The sequence below is a fragment of the Ochotona curzoniae genome, unplaced genomic scaffold, assembly GCF_017591425.1.
Source record: "Ochotona curzoniae isolate NIBS_2020 unplaced genomic scaffold, NIBS_Ocur_1.0 scaffold_1852, whole genome shotgun sequence".
NCBI lineage: Eukaryota > Metazoa > Chordata > Mammalia > Lagomorpha > Ochotonidae > Ochotona > Ochotona curzoniae.
Window position 1 is genome coordinate 33,238,182 of NW_024467087.1, and position 22,598 is coordinate 33,260,779.

The window sequence follows — 22,598 nt, forward strand, 5'->3', positions numbered from 1 at the left end:
GAGTATTAGAAAATAACTCTTCTAATCTTGTCCAACTTCATTAATTTGCTTATCAAATCAACAAACCTATCAGAGTAGTCAGACTGGGTTAAATTAGACAATGCCAATCAAATTACAGTCACTTATAAGACAGGGATTTTGACAGAATAAAGTGTTATTGACTGCTTCTAAGTGAGACAGGGGTGAACATACTGTATACCTCACCTTTCAAAGGGATGCAGAAACCACATTGGAACTAGCTTCAAGTTCTGTGCAATCATGTCATTGACTAAGTAAAGTAGGGTCAATTTAGTGAGACAAGTTAAGAACATGACAATTATACACAAAATACTTTTTAAACTGCTTTTCCTTCTCCTTTTAATCTTGATTCCAAACTCCTGTTTTGCAAAAATGACGTCAATTTACTCATAAAGTATAATTTAGTACTTTATGAGAAGAACCAATAACCAAATTTAGAAGTTAGAGAAACAAAAAAGAACTTGTTTTTGTGTTTCTTTTTAAAGTTTTTGAAATTTTAAATTATAACAGTGATTTTTAAGATTGAAAATAGTCCTTTATCTGCATGATATCCTTTTATTAGAAATATCGGGTGCAAAACTAATAAAAAGTTTACTATGTATAGAGATAATATTAAGTAATGACCTGCATCATGCCTCCCAAAAAGTTCCCCCTAAAATTTAGTCACTAGTTTCTGGAAATTTCAAAGTATTTTATTGGAAGCACAATTCTAATTTTTTTTTTCCAGTAAATTTCTAACCTTTACAAATGTTTGTTTCATTTGTTTTGTTTTTCCTAGTTTTCTTGATTTACTTACAAAAAGAGAACGGACTTCACGTATTTGATATATAGAATTCTAAGAATGTAAGGATATTTTTCTGCCCTCCCTAGCCCTTCTTTATTTTTGTTACTTTTTTCTTTTTAAATTTTGGTAACATATGTTCAGTTTATTTTATCATCACAGGCTTAATCTTTCACTAAATAGGGAAGAGTTCAGCAAGCACAAAGTAGTGACTGCTGTTCTATAGGTACATAGAGGAGGTCTGCGGACAATAATCAGATATCAAGGTGTCCCTTTCTCTCACAGACAGAAAAACACACACGCACACATGCACAAGCATGTCTTAGCGCATTTTCTCTCCATTTTTTGGCTCAAAAACTATCCATTACTCTTACATTTTCAACTTGTCTCAGTTCTTCCTCGTGCTGATTGAAGATGTCCTCCCATCTGCGTTGGCGCCTTCGTCTGCGGGTTTCTAAATCCGAGAGCTCGAACTCTTCAGGTTTCCTGGATGCCTTAGCCCTGAACCTCTTTGGTGACAGTCTTTTTGCCAGTGCCTGCCTTAGACTAGACACCCTGGATTTTTTCTTGCGTGCCTGTTCTGGCTGAGAGTAGAATACGTTTGTCGACAGGTTTTCCATTAGGATCTGCAGTGGCCCAAGTGGCTTGGAGTTGTACGAGTTGAGTGCTTGGAGCAAGTCTCTCGACAACCCTTCTATCAGCGCCTGGATGGAGCCAACAGCTTGCGGGGTCTCGAGTGCCCAGGCCTGTGCCTGAGATGCCTCTTCTTCCTGCTTCTGCACTGGGATGAGCAGCTGAGTATCTAAATGCAGGGGCAGCAGCACATGGTGGTTCTGCGAGAGTAGGGGCAGAACCACTTGGGCATGCACTCGGATCAATTCAGCTTCCTCTGCCTCGGGCTCTGCCTGCACGGGCTCTGCTGCCTCTTCCTGTATCTCTGCCTGTTCTGGAGCCTGGTTCTGCTGCAGCTGCTCATCTGGCTGGTTCTGCATCTGCTGTTGTTCAGCAGCCTGGCCTTGTCCCTGCTGTTGCTCAGGGACTTGTTCTTGCCCCTGAAATTCCTCTGGCACCTGGTCTAGATCCTTTGGCTCTTTTGATAGCTGGGCCTGCTCTGGAGCTTTCTGCTCTTTTTTGGGCAATGGAGCCTGTATTGGTAGACGCCTAGGCATCTTAGCGTGAGGTGGAAGTGGCATGAGCACCCGAGCTGCCCGCTGCAGTCGTGGGGGTGCCATGATGTGCATCTGTAGAGGCCTAGCTGCCTTCAGCTTACCCTGAGCATGTAATGGCATGAACACCTGAGCTGCCACATGTAGGCGCTTAGGTGCCTTGGCTGGCTTCTGTAGAGGCCTTGGGATGTTGTCCTCAGCCTGTGGTGGCAATTCTCCCCTGGCTTCCCCCTGCAGCTGCTGAAGTGCTTGCATCTGTGGCTCATCATCAGGCAGCCATCTGGGCTGAGAGGGTTCTCCACGTAGGATACGGAGGGGCCTGCATCTGCTGCTGGTTGGCAATCTCAGAAGCTCATGAGTGCAGGAAGATCCCCTGAGACATATGAATAATGATGACAGAATTAGTATGTCCAGTGGAATGGAGCCATTCACAGTAAGTTTTTCTTTTAAGTGGGCATTTTCTGTAACAAACACATTTATTTGTAATACTGTTTTGATTCATCTCTGTAATGCTGTCAGATATTAAGGGATAGTGATAAAACTTTCTCCTCAACATGTCCATTCAACATCTCTAGAAGATAAGACCTGTTATTTGGTGTATCTGAAAGAATTAAGTCTTTCTGAATGAAAAGCAACAGTACACAATCAACCTCTCTTATGTGAACTGGTATACACATTACTCATCCCACAAATAAACCCCCACAATCCACAAAACATTATAATATATAATAACAACCACTTAACATACCAAACCCCTCCCCTCTTTACCCAACACATCCCCTCCTCCCCCCAACCCATTCACCACATACCTCCTCTTCCTCATCCACCCTCAACTATCAATTCATATCCTCAATTTCATACTCTAACCCAACCCACTTACATCCCACCACCACCCCCCCCAACCAATCAACTATCATATTCTCTACTACAACTTACCCAATCCCCCCCCCCCCCCCCCCCCCCACCCTCCAATCCACACCCACAACCCAAAAATATAAAATCCTTCCCCCCCCCATATTCCCCCCCATCCTTCCCCCCCAACTTCCTCTTCCCACCATCTCTCCCACCTTTCCCACCTCCCACCACATCCTCTCCCTCTACTCCGCCCCCCCCTCGCCGCCGCTCCTCTTAACCTCCTCTTTCACACTAATCGTCAAACCCTTTCCAATTGTTATGCCTTCAATTTAAATTAATCTACATTTTACAAACCAAACAAACCATTTTTCACCATACCACATTAAAACAAGCATACATATTCATATCATAATAACATTGCCAAATCCACCTGGTCAAACAGCAACCTAAAACCCCAACGTAATACATTTTGAATTTCCTATAGTACATTATCTAGAGCAACTATATTGACATCCTACACTGGAAGTTAGCAAGTGACTGAGTAGATGTGTGGTTATTCCTCACCCATTTAAGAATGCCTGGGTTCTCTGATTTAAGTCTAGTGACTTTGTCCCCACTGGGAATTAAATCCACCAATCTGCTCTTCACTTCAAAATAGGTTCCATCTGGTTAATCACATGGGACAACTTTCACTCCAGGTAGGACTTGCAGCTGACTGGAGGGTGCCTGTGGCCTTGTTCAGGTTCCTGTCCCTTCACTCCATTTTTACCCTCAACACTGCTTGTGGTCCCTCAAATTAAACGTGGACTATGCCACAGAACTTTGGTAGTACTTCCCCGGATTTTGTGAAAATCATCCCAATCCCACCATTTTGGGCACAGACTCTTTTATTTGTATAAATTAGCCTCTAATGAAATCTTATAGTTGAAGATTAGTATATAAAATAAGCTTTATCTTGTGCACAAACATGACTTCAAAATTAGCAGTCAATCAGTGGTTAGTTACAAACTTACTTATCTTGGTGGAGTCGCTTAAAATAGAAACTGAAAAACAACCATAAAATGCAGATTTTTCCCTTTTATTTGTATTAGTTAATCAGTAGCTTACTTAAAATTATTACATCACAAAATTCTATTTGAGGCTTTCCAGGACTTTGTAAATATAAATACTTGCCATATATAACTGGCAACAACCCAGAATAACCTTGTTTTGTATATCTATACATGCCTGGGCAAGAGGTCATTAACTGAGTAAAAACACATGGCATGTTACTGGAAAAACTAAATATAGAAGGCCTCAGTATTTTTACTTTCAACTTAACGCTTACATAAACACTTTTTTTCTGAACACAATAAAGGAGTAAAATTTTTCTCTTATCTGAATATTCATTCTAGTAAAATAAGACTGCTCATATTTTACCTTTTTTCTGTCTTTTTTTAATGATTCCTGTAAGATGCTTCGTTAACGACTCAACAACGTGTCGTTCATTTTTGATATTCTGAACAAATGGGTGCTCAAGCATGTTTGCAGAAGTAGGACGAAAGAGGAAGTTTTTTATCATGCATTTTTCCATGAAATTGTGGAACTTGCGAGACCTAAAAGTAAGGAGTTACAGGAATAAAGGGCCATTCTTGGGCAGTCCACACCTCTTTCCACCCTCAACCACATGCCACTCTGAAGGGCTTATTTCTGGAGAGAGCTGCCTCTACATAGAACTGTCTTTACAGTGAGCAAATATCTTGCAGCCTGACAATACACACTGCAGAGTGAAGCCATTTAAGTCTCAGAAAAAGAAGCCCAAGTCAGTAGTGTTTTCTACTCAATAATACCAGTAATTTCAAGGTATGTACAAAATAAAAATGCAAGCGGTGTGTGTGTGTGTGTGTGTGTGTGTGTGTGTGTTGCAACCAAATGCTTGATGTCAGATATACATATACATACATACATATGTGTGTGAGAGATCCATAAGACAAGATCTGTCAGTCCACAGTACTCAAAATTATGAAGCCTGAAGGTTTTTCTTAGTCACTCAGCTTCTGCTTCAGAGGCATAAATGCAAGGATCCATAAAGAAGGTATTAATAGCACTGGGACTAATGTTTTAAAATGTTCCACGAATACAGAAGTGTTTTTGTTTTTTTTAAAAAAGAAAACCTAAATGTGTGAAAAGGGGTAAACTGAATCATAGCCGTAAGTGTCCAACATGGACAGTAAAGCAAAACTGACCAAATGAATTAAAATGTCTTTGCTACACAAAATGTCAAGTCAGTGTATTTAGGAGAGCAAGTCATTCATTTTTACCATCCACTGGATTTGACTGTAGGAGCATTTTCCCGCAAAATGACAAAAAGAGCTTCCAAGGGCTGAAGGTTACACAGAGCTGTAGAAGGAAAGAGAGGCCTTTAGAACACGAGGGTATCTACAGAGCACATTCCTCATTCCAGAGGGTTTTCTCAGTGTTATTTCGCATCTCCAGTTGGACACACACTAGGGAACAGCAAGTACAAAATAAAGCACTTAAGAAAGGCTCCTTTTAAACTCAAACATTACATTAGATAAGATTCTCAAGTTTTGCCAGCATTTTGTATAACAAGTCAATAATAAATTAGACTAGATGAGATTTTTTGTTTTGTTTTGCTTTTTTTTTTTTTTTTGAAATTGTGGTTGATGATTTTATCTGGAAAATTTACAAAAAAAAAAAAAAGGAGACGAACACTCTATATGACAGATTATAGACCAGAATATATAATTCTAGGCTTCATTCAACCAAGTTAATAGCTAGATACAGGAATACATAAAGAAGGTTGGATTGAGTAGCCTATAAAGCTAAGAAGAGTCTATTTTTGGAAGCTGAGAGTCCTAGAAAAGAGGTAGCTGAAGTACAATGGCCTGTTCAGAACACACTTTCCAGAATAAACCCTTACTTCACTTACATGTGTCTCAATTTCTTCTGAAAAAAAAAAGTTGCTGTGACAATTAGCAACCTTTTAGTAAAAGCATCTGTGTCAAATTACTGAGATTTCACAAACTACACACATAAAATCTATTCTAATATCACTATATGAATTACTGCTCACTTGCTCTAGAATTCAAGGTTTTTCTATAACTATTCTTAATTTTTAAAAGATTTATTTTGGGCCTGGTGCAACAGCTCAATCGCTAAATCCTCACCTTGATTGCGTGGGGATCCCACATGACCACCAATTCATATCCCAGCTGCATCACTTCCCATCCAGCTCCCTGCTTTCGGCCAGGGAAAGCAGTGGAGGATGACTCAAACCCTGTACTTGCATGGGAGACCTGGAAGAAGCTCTTAGCTCCTGGCTTCTGGCTTTGTATAGCTCAGCTCTGGCTATTATAGTCACATGGGGAGTGAAGCAGAGGATGGAAGATCTTCCTCTATGTCTCTTCCTTTCTCTATTTGCCCTTCTAATGGAAATAAATAAATCTTCAAAAAAAATTTCTAAATCCTTTATCAAAATTTATTTGAAGGGCAGAATATGAGCAAGGAGATGGGGAGAAAGCTCTTCCATCTGCTGGTTCACTCCCCAAGTGGCTACAATTGCTGGGGGCTGGGTCAAGAGCTTCATCTTAGTCTCCGATGTGGACACAGGGGCCCAAGCAATTTGACCTACTTTGGTTGCTTTTCCAGGTACACCAGCAGGGAGGTCAATTGGTAGTAGAGCAGCTGAGACTTGAATAGGTTCTCACATGTCAATGTTGTAGGTAGTGGCTTACCCAACTACTCCACAACACAGGCCCCAAGTTTTTTTTTTTTTTCAAATTTATATATAGGGAAAATTTTTCACGTATTTCATCTATACAGATTTAAGAGGATAATGACACTTACCACCTAATTTCCCTCCCTCATTCATCATTTCTTATTTTTTAAATTTTTATAATAACATACTTTCAATCCACTTTATAGTCACAAGTTTAACTCTCCACTAGATAAAAAAAAATTCAACAAGTGGTATGTAGAAAAACCACTGTTCCTCAGGAGTATAGACCCAGGGCTACAAATAATAATTAAAATTTAAAATGTTCATTTCACTCATATAAATTGGCATGCTTATATTCTCAATATTAGTTATCAAAAGACATATCTTAACATCTTTGTCTATATGTTTACTGGAGCACTATTTATGAAATCCAAGACATGGAATCACTGTAGGTGAGCACTGATGGATGAATTGATAAAGAAAATGTGGTTTATATATACAGCGAAACAGTAATCAGTTATAAAAAGAATGAGGACCTTGGGGTTGGGGGAGACACTGCATATTGTGGCTCCACTTATAATGCCAGCATACCATATATGAGCATACCATAGAGCACCAATTTGAGTCCTAGCTACCCTGCTTTCAATACAGTTCCTTGCTAACCTGTGTGGAAAAGCAGTGGAAAATGGTCCAAGTACTTGGACCCTACCACACATGTGGGAAACCTGGATGGAATTCCAGGCTCCTGGCTTTGTCCTAATCTAGCTGTGGCCACTGCTGCCATTTAGGGGAGTGAATCAACAGATGGAAGATCATTCTTTTGTGTTCTCTCTCTCTCTCTGTCTTTCTCTCTCTCTCTCTCCCTTTCCAAATAGGTAAAATTAAAAAACAAATTGTTACTGCCATGGAATGGAGTTGCTATATGCACTAAGTCAGACACATAAAGATAAACACCACATGTTCTCACTTATACTAGGTACTTTTAAAATGCTGAAAAAAAATGGAACTTGCAGTCAAGTTAATTTTGGTGTAAAAACCTTTTGAAACCCATGAATACAAGAGGTCTTCAGTAATTCCATGGACATGTATATTATTAAAAAAAAACTATGTATGAATTTAAAAGATTTCTTACACCAAAATGAACTCATCTTTTACTTTCATTTTCCATGGATTTTTGAAGTACTCTGGTAGGTGGAATCTATGTTGTTCTTAAAGAAGCAGAAAACAGAGCATAGGTCACCAGAGCCTGGGAAGGACGTGGGAGAGGAAAAGATGGAAAGAGGATGAGCAATGGATATAAGGGTGTATTCGAACATTCTAGAGCAGGATTGGATACCTCATACTTGAAAACAATTAACTGAATGTTTCAAAATAATAAGCAAAACATTGTAATGCTCCAAATACAAAGAAATTAAATATATCCAAGGTAGTTAATATGCCAGTTATCATGATCTGAATGATTATTATACACTGAATACACATATCAAAATATTACATTGTACCCCATAAATATGTAAATTACTGTGTGCCCAGAAAAATATACTGAAATAATAAATAAGTGTCTCACTTATTTTCTGTTATGTTTTACAAAAGAAAATTGAGAGTACAAAAAAAAATATCTTCAGATGAGATCCAGAGATTAACTTTCATTAAACACAAGTGCGACATTTATGTGAGCACAGTTTGATATTAGTGACTCTTCATAGAGTCATCCTTCCTCTCCCAAAATATATCATCAGGAAACTTACAATTTCAAACTGACCTACAAACAAAATGAAAAAGAATCCACAGGATGACTTTATTAGGTTAATAAAAAGGCAATTGTTTAAAGGTCAAACTTAGTTCTCAATTACACAGATGCAAATTAATACAAGGTGAAGCCTTATATTTGGGGGCAGAATTAGCTATGAGCTCAAAGAGTCAGAATCACATTTCACTCTTTTTTAATCTCTTCACTGTGTCTAGTCATTTATTAGGTTTTATCCTTTAAACATATTGTAATACCTGTCATTTACTTAAGTTACAATATCTTCAAAGGTCAACAGTTAGGATGCAGACTGTGTAGGTTTTCATCAAGGAATATGGGAATTGCATAAAGGAACAGAGCACAGGGTGGGTAAAAGGTCTATAGGACAGCAGCTGTGGACAGTTTCACGAATAGTCTAATTTTAGAAGTGATGCTGAGTACCCTAACCAACCTATATCTCATAACACTGCCTAACTGTTAATAGGCCCAATCAAATTAAATAACACATTTTCTTAAAAACAAACAAACAAACAGATATCTTAAGAGGTTGGACACATATTATTTCTAATGTGTATTGAGATCTGAAACAATCTTCTGAGTCCTGAAGAGATACGCTCTTGATGGGACAAAGGCAAACTAGAATCATAATGCAGTAAGATAAAGACTGACATGGAGTGTGAGGGAAGGATGCTCCAAGAAATAGGGCTAAAAGTAAGCATCGTTTACAGCAATAAAAATAATTTCTGCCAATCATGGGTATGTCAAAATAGGGAACGGGAGAATCCAGATTAAGTAAATTGGTTTGTGTCAATCATGTGCACAGAAGGGGAGCAACAGGCTAAGAACCACATCTTTTCAGTATTAGCCTAAGAGATTCTGTTGTTTTATTTACCAGCATTTTCTGCTTGGTTTAAAAATATCCTTATGGTTTGATTTGAAGTCCACATTGAAATTATGAAAGGAAGTGAAGGATCTAGTATAGCATCCTTTCATCGAGAACTTCTTTCTTTAGAAAAAAATCTCTGAAAAATTCATCAAAGAATGATAAAAGGAAGAGAATTTGGTTATCTGGATCTCAGAGAACAGTATCAGATAACTGCCACTTTGGAAAGCCATCCTCCCTGAGATAATTATCTTAACCTGGAGAATTTCTGCAGTTTAATTCATGATGCTCATTTCCATGCAAGGCTAGTACTCCAGGAAATAATGGAGCTGGTGAAAGAGAAGTGTTTTAGTGGGGTAACTATATACACTTATCAAGCCAAAGTTGTGCCATTCCAATTACCTATTCAGATGGATTGGCCCTATTTTCTCTCCTTGCAAGTTCAGAACATCCTGGTGTTCACTTGTCTTAAACCCTGGGCAAAACTCCATTGCACTTGTTTGTGAGTATGCTCATTATCCTTTTATTTTTTCTTCTGTGAGATAACATTTTGCAATACACCAAGTAAAACAACAAAAAAGGGAAACCTAAAACCATGATGTTTCTGATGAGCTATGATCAGCAATGATGAGGAAAAAAGGTATTACTTGATTTGATAATACATCCTAGCCAGACTTGTGCATCAATGCTAAGATGAATTATCATACTGTGGATATATGGGGAAAAGGGGTGTGGAAGAAAGAGAAAGCCAGGGGACACAAACAGAGAGGAAGATAGAGTAAAATTCAGAGAAGAAAAGCTATACCATGTTTCCCAAATACATATAGTCAGGAGAGACCAAGGATTGATTCACATGTTCTAAGCTCATTTCTTTCTTTTCTGAAATGTGGCAAATGCACAGTTTTGCATTTTAGTCTTTTTCGTCATTCATTTCATATCCACCAAACTTGGGTATTTGTAGCTTAGGGGGCACTAGAGCCTTTACCAACAAGATCTCCATAACTGTCATAGCTTTGTCCCAACCTTACTTTGATACCCAAGGGACACGAGGCATTCTTGACCATTAAGTTACCACTATCTACATTTCTTCAAATTCTTTGGCTTTGATACCTTGTGCTGAGATAGTTCAAGCTTACATAGTTCGGTGGATGAACAATGAGAAGGCAAGGGCACTCAGAAACAAGGGGACGTGCACAACTATGTCTTCCCCCCCATTCCCCAAGACACATAAATCCAAAGATACTTCTTTATACTTCTCAGGAAAAATACTAGGCATGCATTATCATTTACAGGTTGGATTTAGATATTGAGGACAGTAAATATGCCATGCTCTGGGTTCATACATTATGTGGTTAGCAGTAATTTATACCTAAGCTCATATTCCATTTTCACTTCTCTATCAATGTCTTGAGAGAATGGGATGCTGACAGTTCATTTAAATCATGATGAGTAGGGGATACCAGAGGAAACTGTGAAGCACACAGGGGTGGCTAAACGGAGAAAAGACATCAAAGGTGAACTGATTGACACCCTAAGGGAAAATGGTTCATTTCGCAACATTGCTGAGAACTGGATCAATTTCAACGAATGTACCGGAGTATATTCTCAATGATCACACCTTGAAGCAGCAGCACTTTATGACTGTAAATGTTCTGGAACCTAAATATTCCACTAGTCAACTGAGACTGGAATGTTTCTGGATTCCAGTTGCTTAGAACAGTCAGGACTCAATACTACAGAGGCTAAATTGAAACACAATTCAGTCAGCCTAAAATATGAGAGCATATTAAAAAAAAAGCACATGCTGTTTTATAGATCCACATTTGGCCATTCTGACAAATTCATCTGGCACTCACTAAAAAGGCCATCACTTATCATTTGGCACATAGTGTGACACCCATGTGACCAGTAGAAACTGACTGGTACAAATGGTAATTGCAAATCCTTCCAGGAAAACATATTTGTACAGTGCATATGGTTAAACTTTAACAAATGTTAAGCATTTTTACTTACGAGGAGCCCCTTCAGCCATTTCAATTGCAGTGATTCCCACAGACCACACATCACTCTGCAAAGAAAAAGATGACAAAAAAGACACTTAAAAATAGAATATGACAGTATTTAGAACCCTTGGAAAAATATTTGGCTGAAGATCAGTTTACCAGCATCAGTGGCATTTTCCAGGTCTTTATAAAGGAGATTCTTATTTTATTTTGAAAGGCAGAGTTACAGAAGGAGAGAAGGAGACAGGGAAGGGGAGTGAGAAAGAGAGAGAGAAGATCTTGTATCTGATGGTTCAGTTCTTCAAATGGCCACAAATGCCAGGGTGGAATCAGCTTGAAGCTTGGAGCCTGGAACTCCATCCAGACCTTCTATGTGGGTACAAGGGCCATTTTCCACCACTTGGGCCATTTTCCACTACTTTTGCAGGCACATTAGCAGGGAGCTGGATCAAAAGTGGGGTGGCCTAGACACAGACTGGCACCCATATGAAATGCTGGCCTCGTGAGCGACCCAGCCCAGTCCAAGCCACTATACCGGAATGTTAGTTCCTCTGGGTCTTCTGTAATGAAATTTTATTACAGACTGACAGTACAGGGAATAATTTGAGCCTGTGACAAGCCCAAAGACCTTGTTCTACAGTACGTTGAGGTGGACTGGGGTCAAGTTCAGGGGGAGTTAATCATAAATATAGTGGTATTGTCGCCTTAACTGAAATTCCAGAAGGTACTTTTCATATTGAAGTCTTATTACATATACACAAAAACTATGTCATCTTGGGCAATGTCACTTCATAAAACAGTGATAATAATAGTATTCACCTCAATGGACTCAATGTGTATGTATGTGCATGTATATGTATGTACATATACATGTAGGTGCATATGTACACATGTGGAATATATATGCACACATATGTAGATGTATATAGATTATAGATTATGTAGATTATATAAACATATTTACATACACATACATGTCTATATTTATATACTTCCTATTAATTTCAGTAAATCCAGTCTGGGATTATAAAGATGCTCTAGGAAATTACTCTCACCCCAACTAACTACACTCAAGAATGTAGAAAGGGCACAGGACTAGAGACATGTTAAATGGTCGAATAACTTCTAAACAAATTAATTACATTTGTAGAAAACTGGTTTATAGATTTGGTAGCTTCAGTTGTGAAATTTTCTTCTAGCATCATGGAACTAAATTTTTTTAAGACAAGTAATGCAATTGAAAGCTAATGGAAGACTGCTATATGCTTTATGTGACTATAAAGTATTATTCTCACAGAAAGCCACTTGAAGAACTTGGGTTTGCATAGTTTTTTAGTTTCTGATATAGCAAAGACTCTATAACTGGCACCCAGTGAATAACTATTTTGATCAAGCAGAGGGAATTTAAGAAAATGAGACGAAGTTTAAATTAATCAGCTTCAAGTATTAAGTTCTAAGTTCCACACAGGGAGACCACAATGGATTGTTTGGATGACTTACAATGTGGAGAGTGAGTGAGGTTTTTTTCCCCAGACTATAGCAAATGGAGAGTTTTCTTTCCACATCAGCTTTTTGAAATGTGTACCTAGATGTATATTGTCCAAATTGCAGCTTCAGTGGAAACTTTAATAAACAGCATGAATTGTTACTTACTTTGTCTATCCCACTGGTTTTCTGTGGTTTGGAGGTGAATCACGCCAAGGATTTTCTACATTTCCCTGAGTAATCAAGTTATTATTATTTTTTTCTCTCTGGAGCTAAGTTACTATGAGGATTAATAACTGGCTTTACATTTACTTATTTTTTAAAAATTTACAAAGTTCTCTGCCCCTGAAAGATAAATTTCCATGTAAAGCCACATAATGTAATAGTTTTACTAAGGAGTTACCAGCAACAAGAACTAGTTATTCTACCTCAAATCTCAGTGACTCCCAAAGGCCTACTTTGTGTCCATGCTTAGAAAATGTCATTTTCAGGCACAGAAACTGACCACATGTAAGAACACAAAATTGTATTTCATATTTGAGTTTAATGTGAAAGGGGGATTCATGCACTTTATTCTTTTATTATTAAAAATAAATTTGAATCAGTATCTCTTCCCGAATGTATTTGCACTCTCTCACACTCACTCGGTAATCATAGGAGCGTCTTGGGTCCTCGTCACAGTTAATCACTTCGGGTGCCATCCAGTATGGTGTCCCAATGAAGCTGTTTCTTCTTCCATTGGTTCTGCTCACCTGGGCACTCACTCCAAAATCCACTGCAAAATTCAGCACATGTCACAATAATTAATCAGCAACAGAAAGCCCAATAAGTTACTGCTTTAACTTGGAAAGCCAATACAAAAGCCACAATGGATAACAGATTTTCATTCCAGCCCAGCAAAACTTTACCATGAAGTCTACTCCAGGAATACTGGGAAATAAGCTTTTGCTGCTATTTATGTTGGAATGAAACTCAGCAGTGCTATTATAAATCTACAGTAGGCTTGGCTCAATGTTTACCATGAATATTAAAAATAAAGTTCTATTGGTACGCCCTGAATCTCTGAAGCAATAACATATGTAGTATCTGGGCCTGCCACCAAACAGGAAGAATGGCAACATCTAAGGAACCTAAAATGTATCAGCAGTTGATTAAGAAGCCTCACTTACGACACTGAAAAATCCTATTGCACTGATTAAGAAAAATGCACTTTGTGCTAGAAATTAGTTTAATTTCTTGTACAGCTCTTCTGAATCAGATGCAAATATTTACTGCAGAGTCTATACCTTAACTTAGACTACAAAATTTTAGTCTTCATCTGTGGGATACATTATAATAAAATATTTGGTATGGTATCCTCAGAAACAGTAAGGGGAAAAAAGATGCTAAGCAGACTAGAGTTATTGAGTCCAGAAAAACAAGACAAGGATGAAAAATGAAGGAGATTTTCTAATTTAGAATGGTTTCCAGGAATCTAGAGGGTGGCAAACAAAACTGAATGAAAAGCAGCTTGAGGAATGTAGGAGAAGAAGAGGAAAAAGGAGAAAAAACATTTTAAGGCATTGTGAAGAAATGATTTAACAGGAAGAGCTGCAAAACTGTCTATAATGCTGTACAGAAGTACCAATGTGTGTTGAACAGTCTCATAATACAGATATTTTTATTAGAAATAGTTTACATCAGAGCTCAACTCAGTTTACATTCTCACTATCCCCAAGGGCAAGATTTAAGGGCCAAGGAATAAACGCTATCAACTGAAATATGGTTTATATCCAGGGAAGAAAATGGAGAGAAAAAAGATGAAAAGAAAGAGTGGCAAATTAAAAAGGGGGATGGGGAGAAAGAAATGGGAAAGTTGAAAATGAGATGTAAAAGCGCAGATGAAGTCTCAAAAGTGTCATAAGGTAATCTTTTCTTTGATGACTTGAAGGACTAGAATACACATCAACTGCAAATGCAATATTATCTTTATCCTTTTTTCCTTTCTGTTACTTCTTTTGGCTGCCATGTGGTTTGCCTTCTCCTTATTAACATGTTGATTAAATTTATGAAGGTATTTTAGTCTCCGGAAAATGGATTAAAAGACGGGTTTGTTTTGGTGTAAAAACATGAAATCCATGCAGTTTTTTTATAACATGTATTTTCCATGCATTTCCAAAGGTCCATTATTTGCACACATTTTATTTTTTTTTCACCAGAATAAATGTTTAATATTCCTTTCCTTGGTATGCCATGCAAGAAACCTGAAACTAACTTAGTAGGTAAAATAGCTTGAATAAATTCAAATCCATCACTAAAATGTCTCTCAGAGTAAAGTACATTAACTTAACTACATGGGATTTGTGTATAATTTCTTTCAGTGTTGCAAATGGGCAGGTAGATCAGCAGATTGACCCAAGTATATGAAGCAATGCTTCTGTATGTGAACAGAGTATAGTCCTGTAGTTGATCATCTATCCTGTATATTTAATGTGAAATCTACACACTCCTGACACATTTCAATGCAGTCTCTTAAAACTGTGTTTCCACTTTTATAGTTTTGAATACTAAAGTGTAAAACACTTTCTAGAAACTTTTCACTTATTTCCAAAGCAACTTCTACCTCATGCTTCTTTTACAAATGTTTACTGAAAAATGTTCTCAACAAGTAAACATCTATTTTCTGTTTGAAAATTTACTTATATAAGGTGAACAAATTTCATATATATATATATACAGATGTAGGAAAATTCTTATTTTTATTCTATTTATTTAGCAAGAAAATGGTAACTATTTTATAGTCACATTAAAAGACATGTTACGGGCCTGGCACAGTGGCGCAGTGGTTAAGGTCCTCGCCTTGCACCCCCGGGGTCTCATATGGGCGCCGGTTCTATCCCGGCAGCCCCGCTTCCCTTCCAGCTCCCTGCCTGTGGCCCGGGAAAGCAGTCGAGGACGGCCCAAAGCTTTGGGACCCTGCACCCGCGTGGGAGAGCCGGAAGAGGCTCCTGGCTTCGGATCGGCATAGCATCAACCATTGCGCTCACTTGGGGAGTGAATCATCGGACGGAAGATCTTCCTCTCTGTCTCTCCTCTCTGTATATCCGCCTTTCCAATAAAAAAAAATAATAAAAATAAATCTTTAAAAAAAAAGACATGTTACGAAGAGTTGATAAAATTAAAAGAAAAAGATGATTTATGTTCGATCTCAACGGGGCTAACAATGCCCACTGGTGACATGACTTACATGTTATTATTTTAAAACAAGTCATCAATGTTTATTTAACATTAAATGATGTGATTTTTTAAAAAAAAAAGATTTATTTTCTTTTTATTGGAAAGTCACATATACAGAGAGGAGGAGAGACAGAGAAGAATATCTTCCATCTGATCATTTAGTCCCCAAGCAGCCACAATGGCCATAGGTGAGCAAATCCCAAGCCAGGACCCAGGAGCCTCTTTCTGGGTCTCCCATGTGGGTGCAGGGTCCCAAGGCTTTGGGCCATCCTTGACTGCTTGCCCAGGCCACAAGCAAGGAGCTGAATGCAAAGTGGGGCCACTGGGCTTAGACCCGGTGCCCATATGGGATCCCGGGATGTGCAAGGTGAGTACTTTAGCAGCAAGCTACTGTGCCAGGCCCGATGTGATGTATTTTAGCATACATGCCTGTAAAAAAGAATGTGGCTATTTTCAAATAAATCAGGCCACTATGAATCCTGAACTAGAAATCCAGGGACATTTTTTTTTAAAGATCTATTTTTATTATTTTTTTATTGGAAAGGCGGATATACAGAGAGGAGAGACAGAGAGGAAGATCTTCCGTCCGATGATTCACTCCCCAAGTGAGTGCAATGGTCGATACTATGCCTATCGGAAGCCTAAATTTGATTAAACTGGAGCACCATTTCTGATCTATATCACTTCATTAAATGTTTGATGGAAAAGTGATTTTAAAAATTCTTTGAAAATCTGGGGAAATCTGTGCTTCGAAAAAATTTTTTTGCTCTTTATTTCTTGTTCATGACATACAACTTCCACATGATAAAGACTCAATGCAATTATTGAGATATATAGCCATCTATAACAAGGGATGAAACAATGACCACAGAGAAAAGGGCTTACTAACATTTAAAAACTATTTCATCTCCAGGCCTTCAAAGAATCAACTCCATGCTTTCTCTTCCATTTGCTCCCACCCCTCCCAAGAAAACTTTCAGGTTTTTCCTTGTTTTGTAGGTAGAGAAACCTTAGCTCAAATGCATGGAAGGGATATGATTAAAAGCACAGTAATCTTAACGGCATTTTCCTCTTTAAGATGTTCTGTACCTTACCTCAAATATCATAGGAAAACACTCACCCAGTTTTACTTCAGCAGTATGAGTCAGGAGCACATTCTGACCTTTGATGTCCCGGTGGATGACTCGGTGAGCATGAAGGTGAGCTAGTCCCTGCATATGCATATATGTGTACGTTAACTTTATATGCATTATATGATATATATTAAAATTTAAAAGTACCATGTTAGTGCATGCATTTTTCTCTTTTCTGGTACTCTTAGTATTTTTGGAAAAGCCTTTGGTGAAAGAAATGGTCCAGATTTTCTTTTTCAGACAAAATTCTTTCTTTAAGTTGGAATTATTACAACCAATTCCCAGAAATTCTACTTTTGGCTATAAAGAAAGGAAAATAAATCAGGACACCCATGAAAGAGAAGGAACACCAAAAAGTAATGTTTGTATACATTGGGCCATTTTACCTTCCTTTCTTGCTTCCATATTTCCAAGTAACCATAAGAGTGAAATCCTGGGCATCTTAAATATCATGGTTTAGCCACCGGTTTTGCTCTATTCCTCTTCCAACCATTTGTTTAGTCCAAAATATTTTCTAGTCAGCCTTGTAGGCTGAGAATTTGAGGGAATATGGAAATTCATTTTAAAGCTTTTGCAATTTGTGTTGGCTTATGATGCTGGCTTCAACCCATTTACCACTAACCCGTGACCTGGCTACACCATGACATGGTATGCAATTATTAGGCTGCAATGAGATCGCTTCAGATACTAACTGGGGATTAATAATATAATTAGCAATCCACAAAGCTAACATTTATTGAGTTCTGGTTCTTTCCCAGACACTGTGTTATGTGGTTTATATGAAGTGAATGAATAAAACCTCATAGCAAATCTTTGAGGAAGGTGTAAATATCATCCAGTATTAGATGAGGAAAGTGAGACTTGAAGAAATTAAGTAACTGATTCAAGGTCACACAGCTAATAACTCAGTGAACCAGAATGTAAATTCAGCTCAGTTTGCACTCTTAACCATTTATGCTATTAGTACAAGTGAATACAACTACATGAGGGAAAGGGCATTCTAACACAGTAGGAGGTATGCTATTAAGTTCTGCTAATAGTTTTTTTTCTTGGTCACACTGAGAACTTAAAGCACAAAGAAAATTTTCAATTTTATAATTAAGAAGGTTGTTGTTCTCACCTGCATGTTAGAAATAAAGAACAAGCAGAGTAGTGTTCAGAGCACACACTGGTATGCAAGGCTACCAAAGTTCTGGGGCTTCTGTGTAACATTCACTTCTTTTGATTCATCCTAAATCATGATGATAGTACCAGGCTTTTTAAAGAACTCTAAATATAAAAATATAGTCAATAACCCATATGGTCCTTTCCATGAACCATTTAACATGTGGTCTGACTCTGACAGGATCATTGAAGACCCTGACTTGGGATGACATGGACACTCCTCTTGCCATCTTCCTTAAAATTTAAAGATAGCACCTGGACATTAAATTTCTCCAAAGGGTTTTTTTTTTGCCATTTTAGGTTTCCTTATACAGAGAGCATGTTTAGAATTCTTAAATAATCAGATACAAGCAAGTCCAAAGCACATGTGGTAGGCAGCACTCCTGGCTCACTTAAGACCACAGCAGAGTGACTACATGAAGACTCACCTGAAGGATTTCTCGGCAGATATAAGCAATCCAATCTTCTTTTAAACTCTGATTTCTGGTCATCCTCACTACATCAGTGACTGAGCCTGCTGCACAGAACTCCATCACCATCTGCAGGGAGGTCAGCAAAGAATCCAGAATTAGAAAGTAATGATCTGAAATTTATGAAGTGCTTTAGTCCAAATGGCTCATATTTATAAGTACTCTTCACTGTGAAGGGGGGCTGAGTTGTCTCGTAGAAGATTCCAAAGTTGGGAGGAATTAGAAGAAAGTTGGATAAAATTCAAAGATCTGTAGAAGGAGGGAAGCTAGCTACCATACTGGGGATACTAAACCAGGAGATAGGATCTGAGCTAAGTCTTAAGGTAGGTAGCATTTGAACATTCCTTGGATATACATAGAAGGAAGGACATTCAGTTTATGAAAAATCCAGTGAACACATGCCCTTAGAAAGAAGTTTGGCCAGAGAAGGCTGAATAATGACTGGCATGGAAAGGAAATGATAGCCCAAGCACCAGTCTGATTGGGGGTAGAGAAACAGCACACAGAGGGCTTCAAACGCATTTGCATTTCAGTCTTGAGACTAAGGTTTGGCTTTTACTGTTCTGTTTCTATTTTCACATTCCAGGTTATTTTTTCCCCCAAGATATTGGCAAACTACAACTCCAAGGGGGAAGTTGTCAATTGCATTTCTGCAGAAGAATTTTTTCCAATTGGGATTACTGCTTAGGAAAGCCTATCTGAAGCCCAACAACTTTGACAGTATTTCATTCATATTTTATTGTATTATAAACACAGTTTCTCAGAAAATATATTTTTCCACAAATGAATTAAGTGCCAAACTTGTAAATTTCCTTCCCAATTATATTAGCTAACTAGAGGACAGAACAATGTGAAAAAAAGAATGCAACCATTATAATAGAGAGCAGCCTTTTTATTTTTAGTACAGGTTCTTCCATTATTGCTAGTGTCAAAGCTGCTTTATCAAAAAGACAACATGTGACTTTTTAAAACTGTGGGCAAGTTAGCTATCATCATCAGTCAGTGAAACAAAAAGGGAAACCCCAAATCACGATATTCAAAATGTTTGCCTTTGTTTTCTTTTTCTAATATTAAGATCTACTTTTCGCAAAGCTACTCCCGTTAGTTCGCTTTACTGCCATGCCTTTCATTGGAGGACCCTCTTATTAAAAATAAGAGAAGAGTTAGAAAAACAAAGCAATGATACATATATTTGATTTTCATGTGGAGAGTTAAAGAATTAACTGCACTAGGTGAGTACGACATGTACCATGCTGTCACGGGAGAAAGGGAGGTCACTCTGAAGAATGAAAAATCTGATTTAAACCCATCCAACTAAGATGGACTTGCAAAGATCCTGTCACTATTATGTGAATCGGTATTGCCCCAGTAGAAATGGAATGTGAGGCAGTCTCAATCATTTTCCTAGCTGTATCAGCATATAGATCCTGGAAAATATACTTTATAAATAGTTATTTACTTACTTTCTCTTTGGTTTTCTGATTGATGGGCAAGAACATGTGAATGATATTGTGAAAACATTCATCTCCATCAATGACACAGGTACTGAATGTCTATTCACCCTTCAATTTTCACTTCCTTAAGGAAGAGCTTCTTATTCTCCAATTTATTGTAGGTCCCTTTGTCATTCACCCATAGAGAACCATATTATTTATCTTCTGACAAATTACACATTCATTTTTGTGATTATATGATTGATGTTGGTGTATGCAAACAGACTGTAAATTTCAATGGGCTAAGGGCGGAACTACCTGGCCAACCTTTATAGCCCCAGAATCTAGTAGAATGCCTAGCAAATAGAAGGTTTTCCAATGAATATAATGAATGAATTGAGTATTAAATTATATATATCCATAAAGAGGCTGCAACATTTCTTACAGTTTGCTATATTATCAAGTTTTCAGAGAAGAGTATACATGTTTGCTGGACATTCAGAGGAATATGGAGTTACGATGATCCCCAGATTTGGTGATTCTCAGATTAGAAACATCAGCATTATTTGTGAACTTAATACAATGCAAATTCTTAAACTCACATGCCAGACTTACTGTATCTGAGACTTCTGTTTTCCCAGTCTTTTCAGGAGATTCTGATGCATGCTAAAGTTTGAAACAGTGTTTCAATTCAACCTCTTGTTGAATATTTCCCTATATTATCCACAGTCCTACTTGATAAAGCTTATTATATAAAATGCAGTGCAATCTTTTGCTGAGGTTTAAAGATACTTAAAGGTTTCTGGATTGGTTTAAAATATGATCAGTGACTTAGAGTGGAAGTGAAAATGCAGCAAGTATAGATGTTAGGCATACACTGATCCAGTATGTGTTTGAAATAATCTTTTTTTAAAGATTTATTTATTTTTGTTGGAAAGTCAGATATAAAGACAACAGGAGAGACAGAAAAGAAGAGCTTCCGTTCATTGATTCTCTTCCCAAGCAGCCGCAACAGCTGGAGCTGCACCCATCTGAAGCCAGGAGCCAGGAGTCTCTTTCAGGTCTCCCATGTGGGGGCAGGATCCCAAGGCTTTGGGCCATATTCAACTGCTTTTTGAGGCCACAAGCAGGCAGCTGGATGGGAAGCGGGGCCGCTGGGATTAGAACCGGCACCCATTGGAATCCTGATGCATGAGGGGAGGACTTAGGCAGCAAGGCCACAGCACTGGGCCCATATCCCCCCTCCCTTTTTTTAAAGAAAGTTCTTGACCAAAGCTCATATATGTGAAGTGGAGCTATTTCTCCTATACTGGAGGGAAGCAAAAATTCTGGCAACTGCGGTTTGTGTAGCACAGCATCTAGCTAGTCTCTGCAATTTTTATCTCATTGATCATGAATTTATGATATTGCAGACATAAAAACTAACAACTGATGACTAAAATGTCAAACAGTCATTTAGAAAACATTTTGTAGGAATTACACTTGTACTTTAGTGCAATACTTTGCAACCAGTTAAAGTGCGTTCATATAATGTCAAGTGTGAATTAGAACTGATCCTTATCCAATCATTGTTTAATACTCAATCAGGTAGTCTCCACACTAGTGAAAATAGTGATTACACAAAGCAACTATTATGTTTTCCCTGGTGTTTGACAACAAACACACAGAAAAAAAAGCAAAACAAAACAAAACAAAAAAAACCCAACAAGTAATCTTTTGAGTGAGATCAAGATCCTGGGATTTGATTATTGTTTGCAACCTTTGTATATACTCCCAAGGAAGAGCAGTTATTTTTTTTTTCTTACTTGTTATGTTGGATGTATTTCCTATTGGAATGCTGAGTCTGTGATTGTAAAAATCAAATGAAAATACGCCATAGTAAAGATTAGGAAAATAAATAAGCAAGAAGGAAGGAGGGTAGGAAATGAGGGCAGGAGGGAAGCTAGAATGCGAAAGGCTTCTATGTTCCTAATTTTGTATCATGAGATTTGTTCACTTTAACTAAGTAAAATATTTAAAACGCAGTAAAGTTGTGTTTGAAAACATTTTGTTAAATATCACCAGTGTTCATATGAGTCCTACTTTCCACCACCAATAATCCCCTTGCCAGCCCCATAAGTTACTTTTCGTATTTTATTATTCTTTTCTCTAGGAATCAGAAAACACGTTACCCTAATACCTTGGATGGTTGTGTGTTTAAGTCCTCCTATAGGTGCACCACAGTGACATCTCAGCTCAAATAAAAGTACATCATTGGCTAAGACTTATTCTTAAGGAATAATGTCAGAGAAATTAAAAACATACCCAAAGTTGATGTCTCTGGCCAGGTGGACTCAGCTTGAAAAACGCACCATAGAAGGACACAATGTTTTTGTGAAAAGAGTACTTCCTCAGGAGGTTGAGCTCAGTCCTGAGGTCCTCTTCTTCATCCTATGAAATAAGAACCGACAGCAAAACCCCTAAGCTATGCAATTTAATCAATGTGCATCCATAAAGCTACAGTTTCTCAACAAAGGAGAATCC

General features: G+C 37.9%; 1 protein-coding gene across 1 annotated transcript in view; it reads right to left on the reverse strand.

Annotated features, from left to right (window-relative positions):
- Positions 1–22,598, reverse strand: part of NRK (Nik related kinase) — a 127,412-nt gene that overhangs the window by 33,954 nt on the left and 70,860 nt on the right. Inside the window, exons 5-12 of the mRNA XM_041000089.1 lie at positions 22,380–22,505; positions 18,601–18,711; positions 16,996–17,086; positions 13,304–13,434; positions 11,185–11,239; positions 5,121–5,199; positions 4,240–4,415; positions 1,174–2,426 (exon numbers count right to left, since the gene is read on the reverse strand). Of these exons, the coding sequence (XP_040856023.1) occupies positions 1,174–2,426; positions 4,240–4,415; positions 5,121–5,199; positions 11,185–11,239; positions 13,304–13,434; positions 16,996–17,086; positions 18,601–18,711; positions 22,380–22,505 (2,022 nt within the window). The remainder of the gene's footprint in view (positions 1–1,173; positions 2,427–4,239; positions 4,416–5,120; positions 5,200–11,184; positions 11,240–13,303; positions 13,435–16,995; positions 17,087–18,600; positions 18,712–22,379; positions 22,506–22,598) is intronic.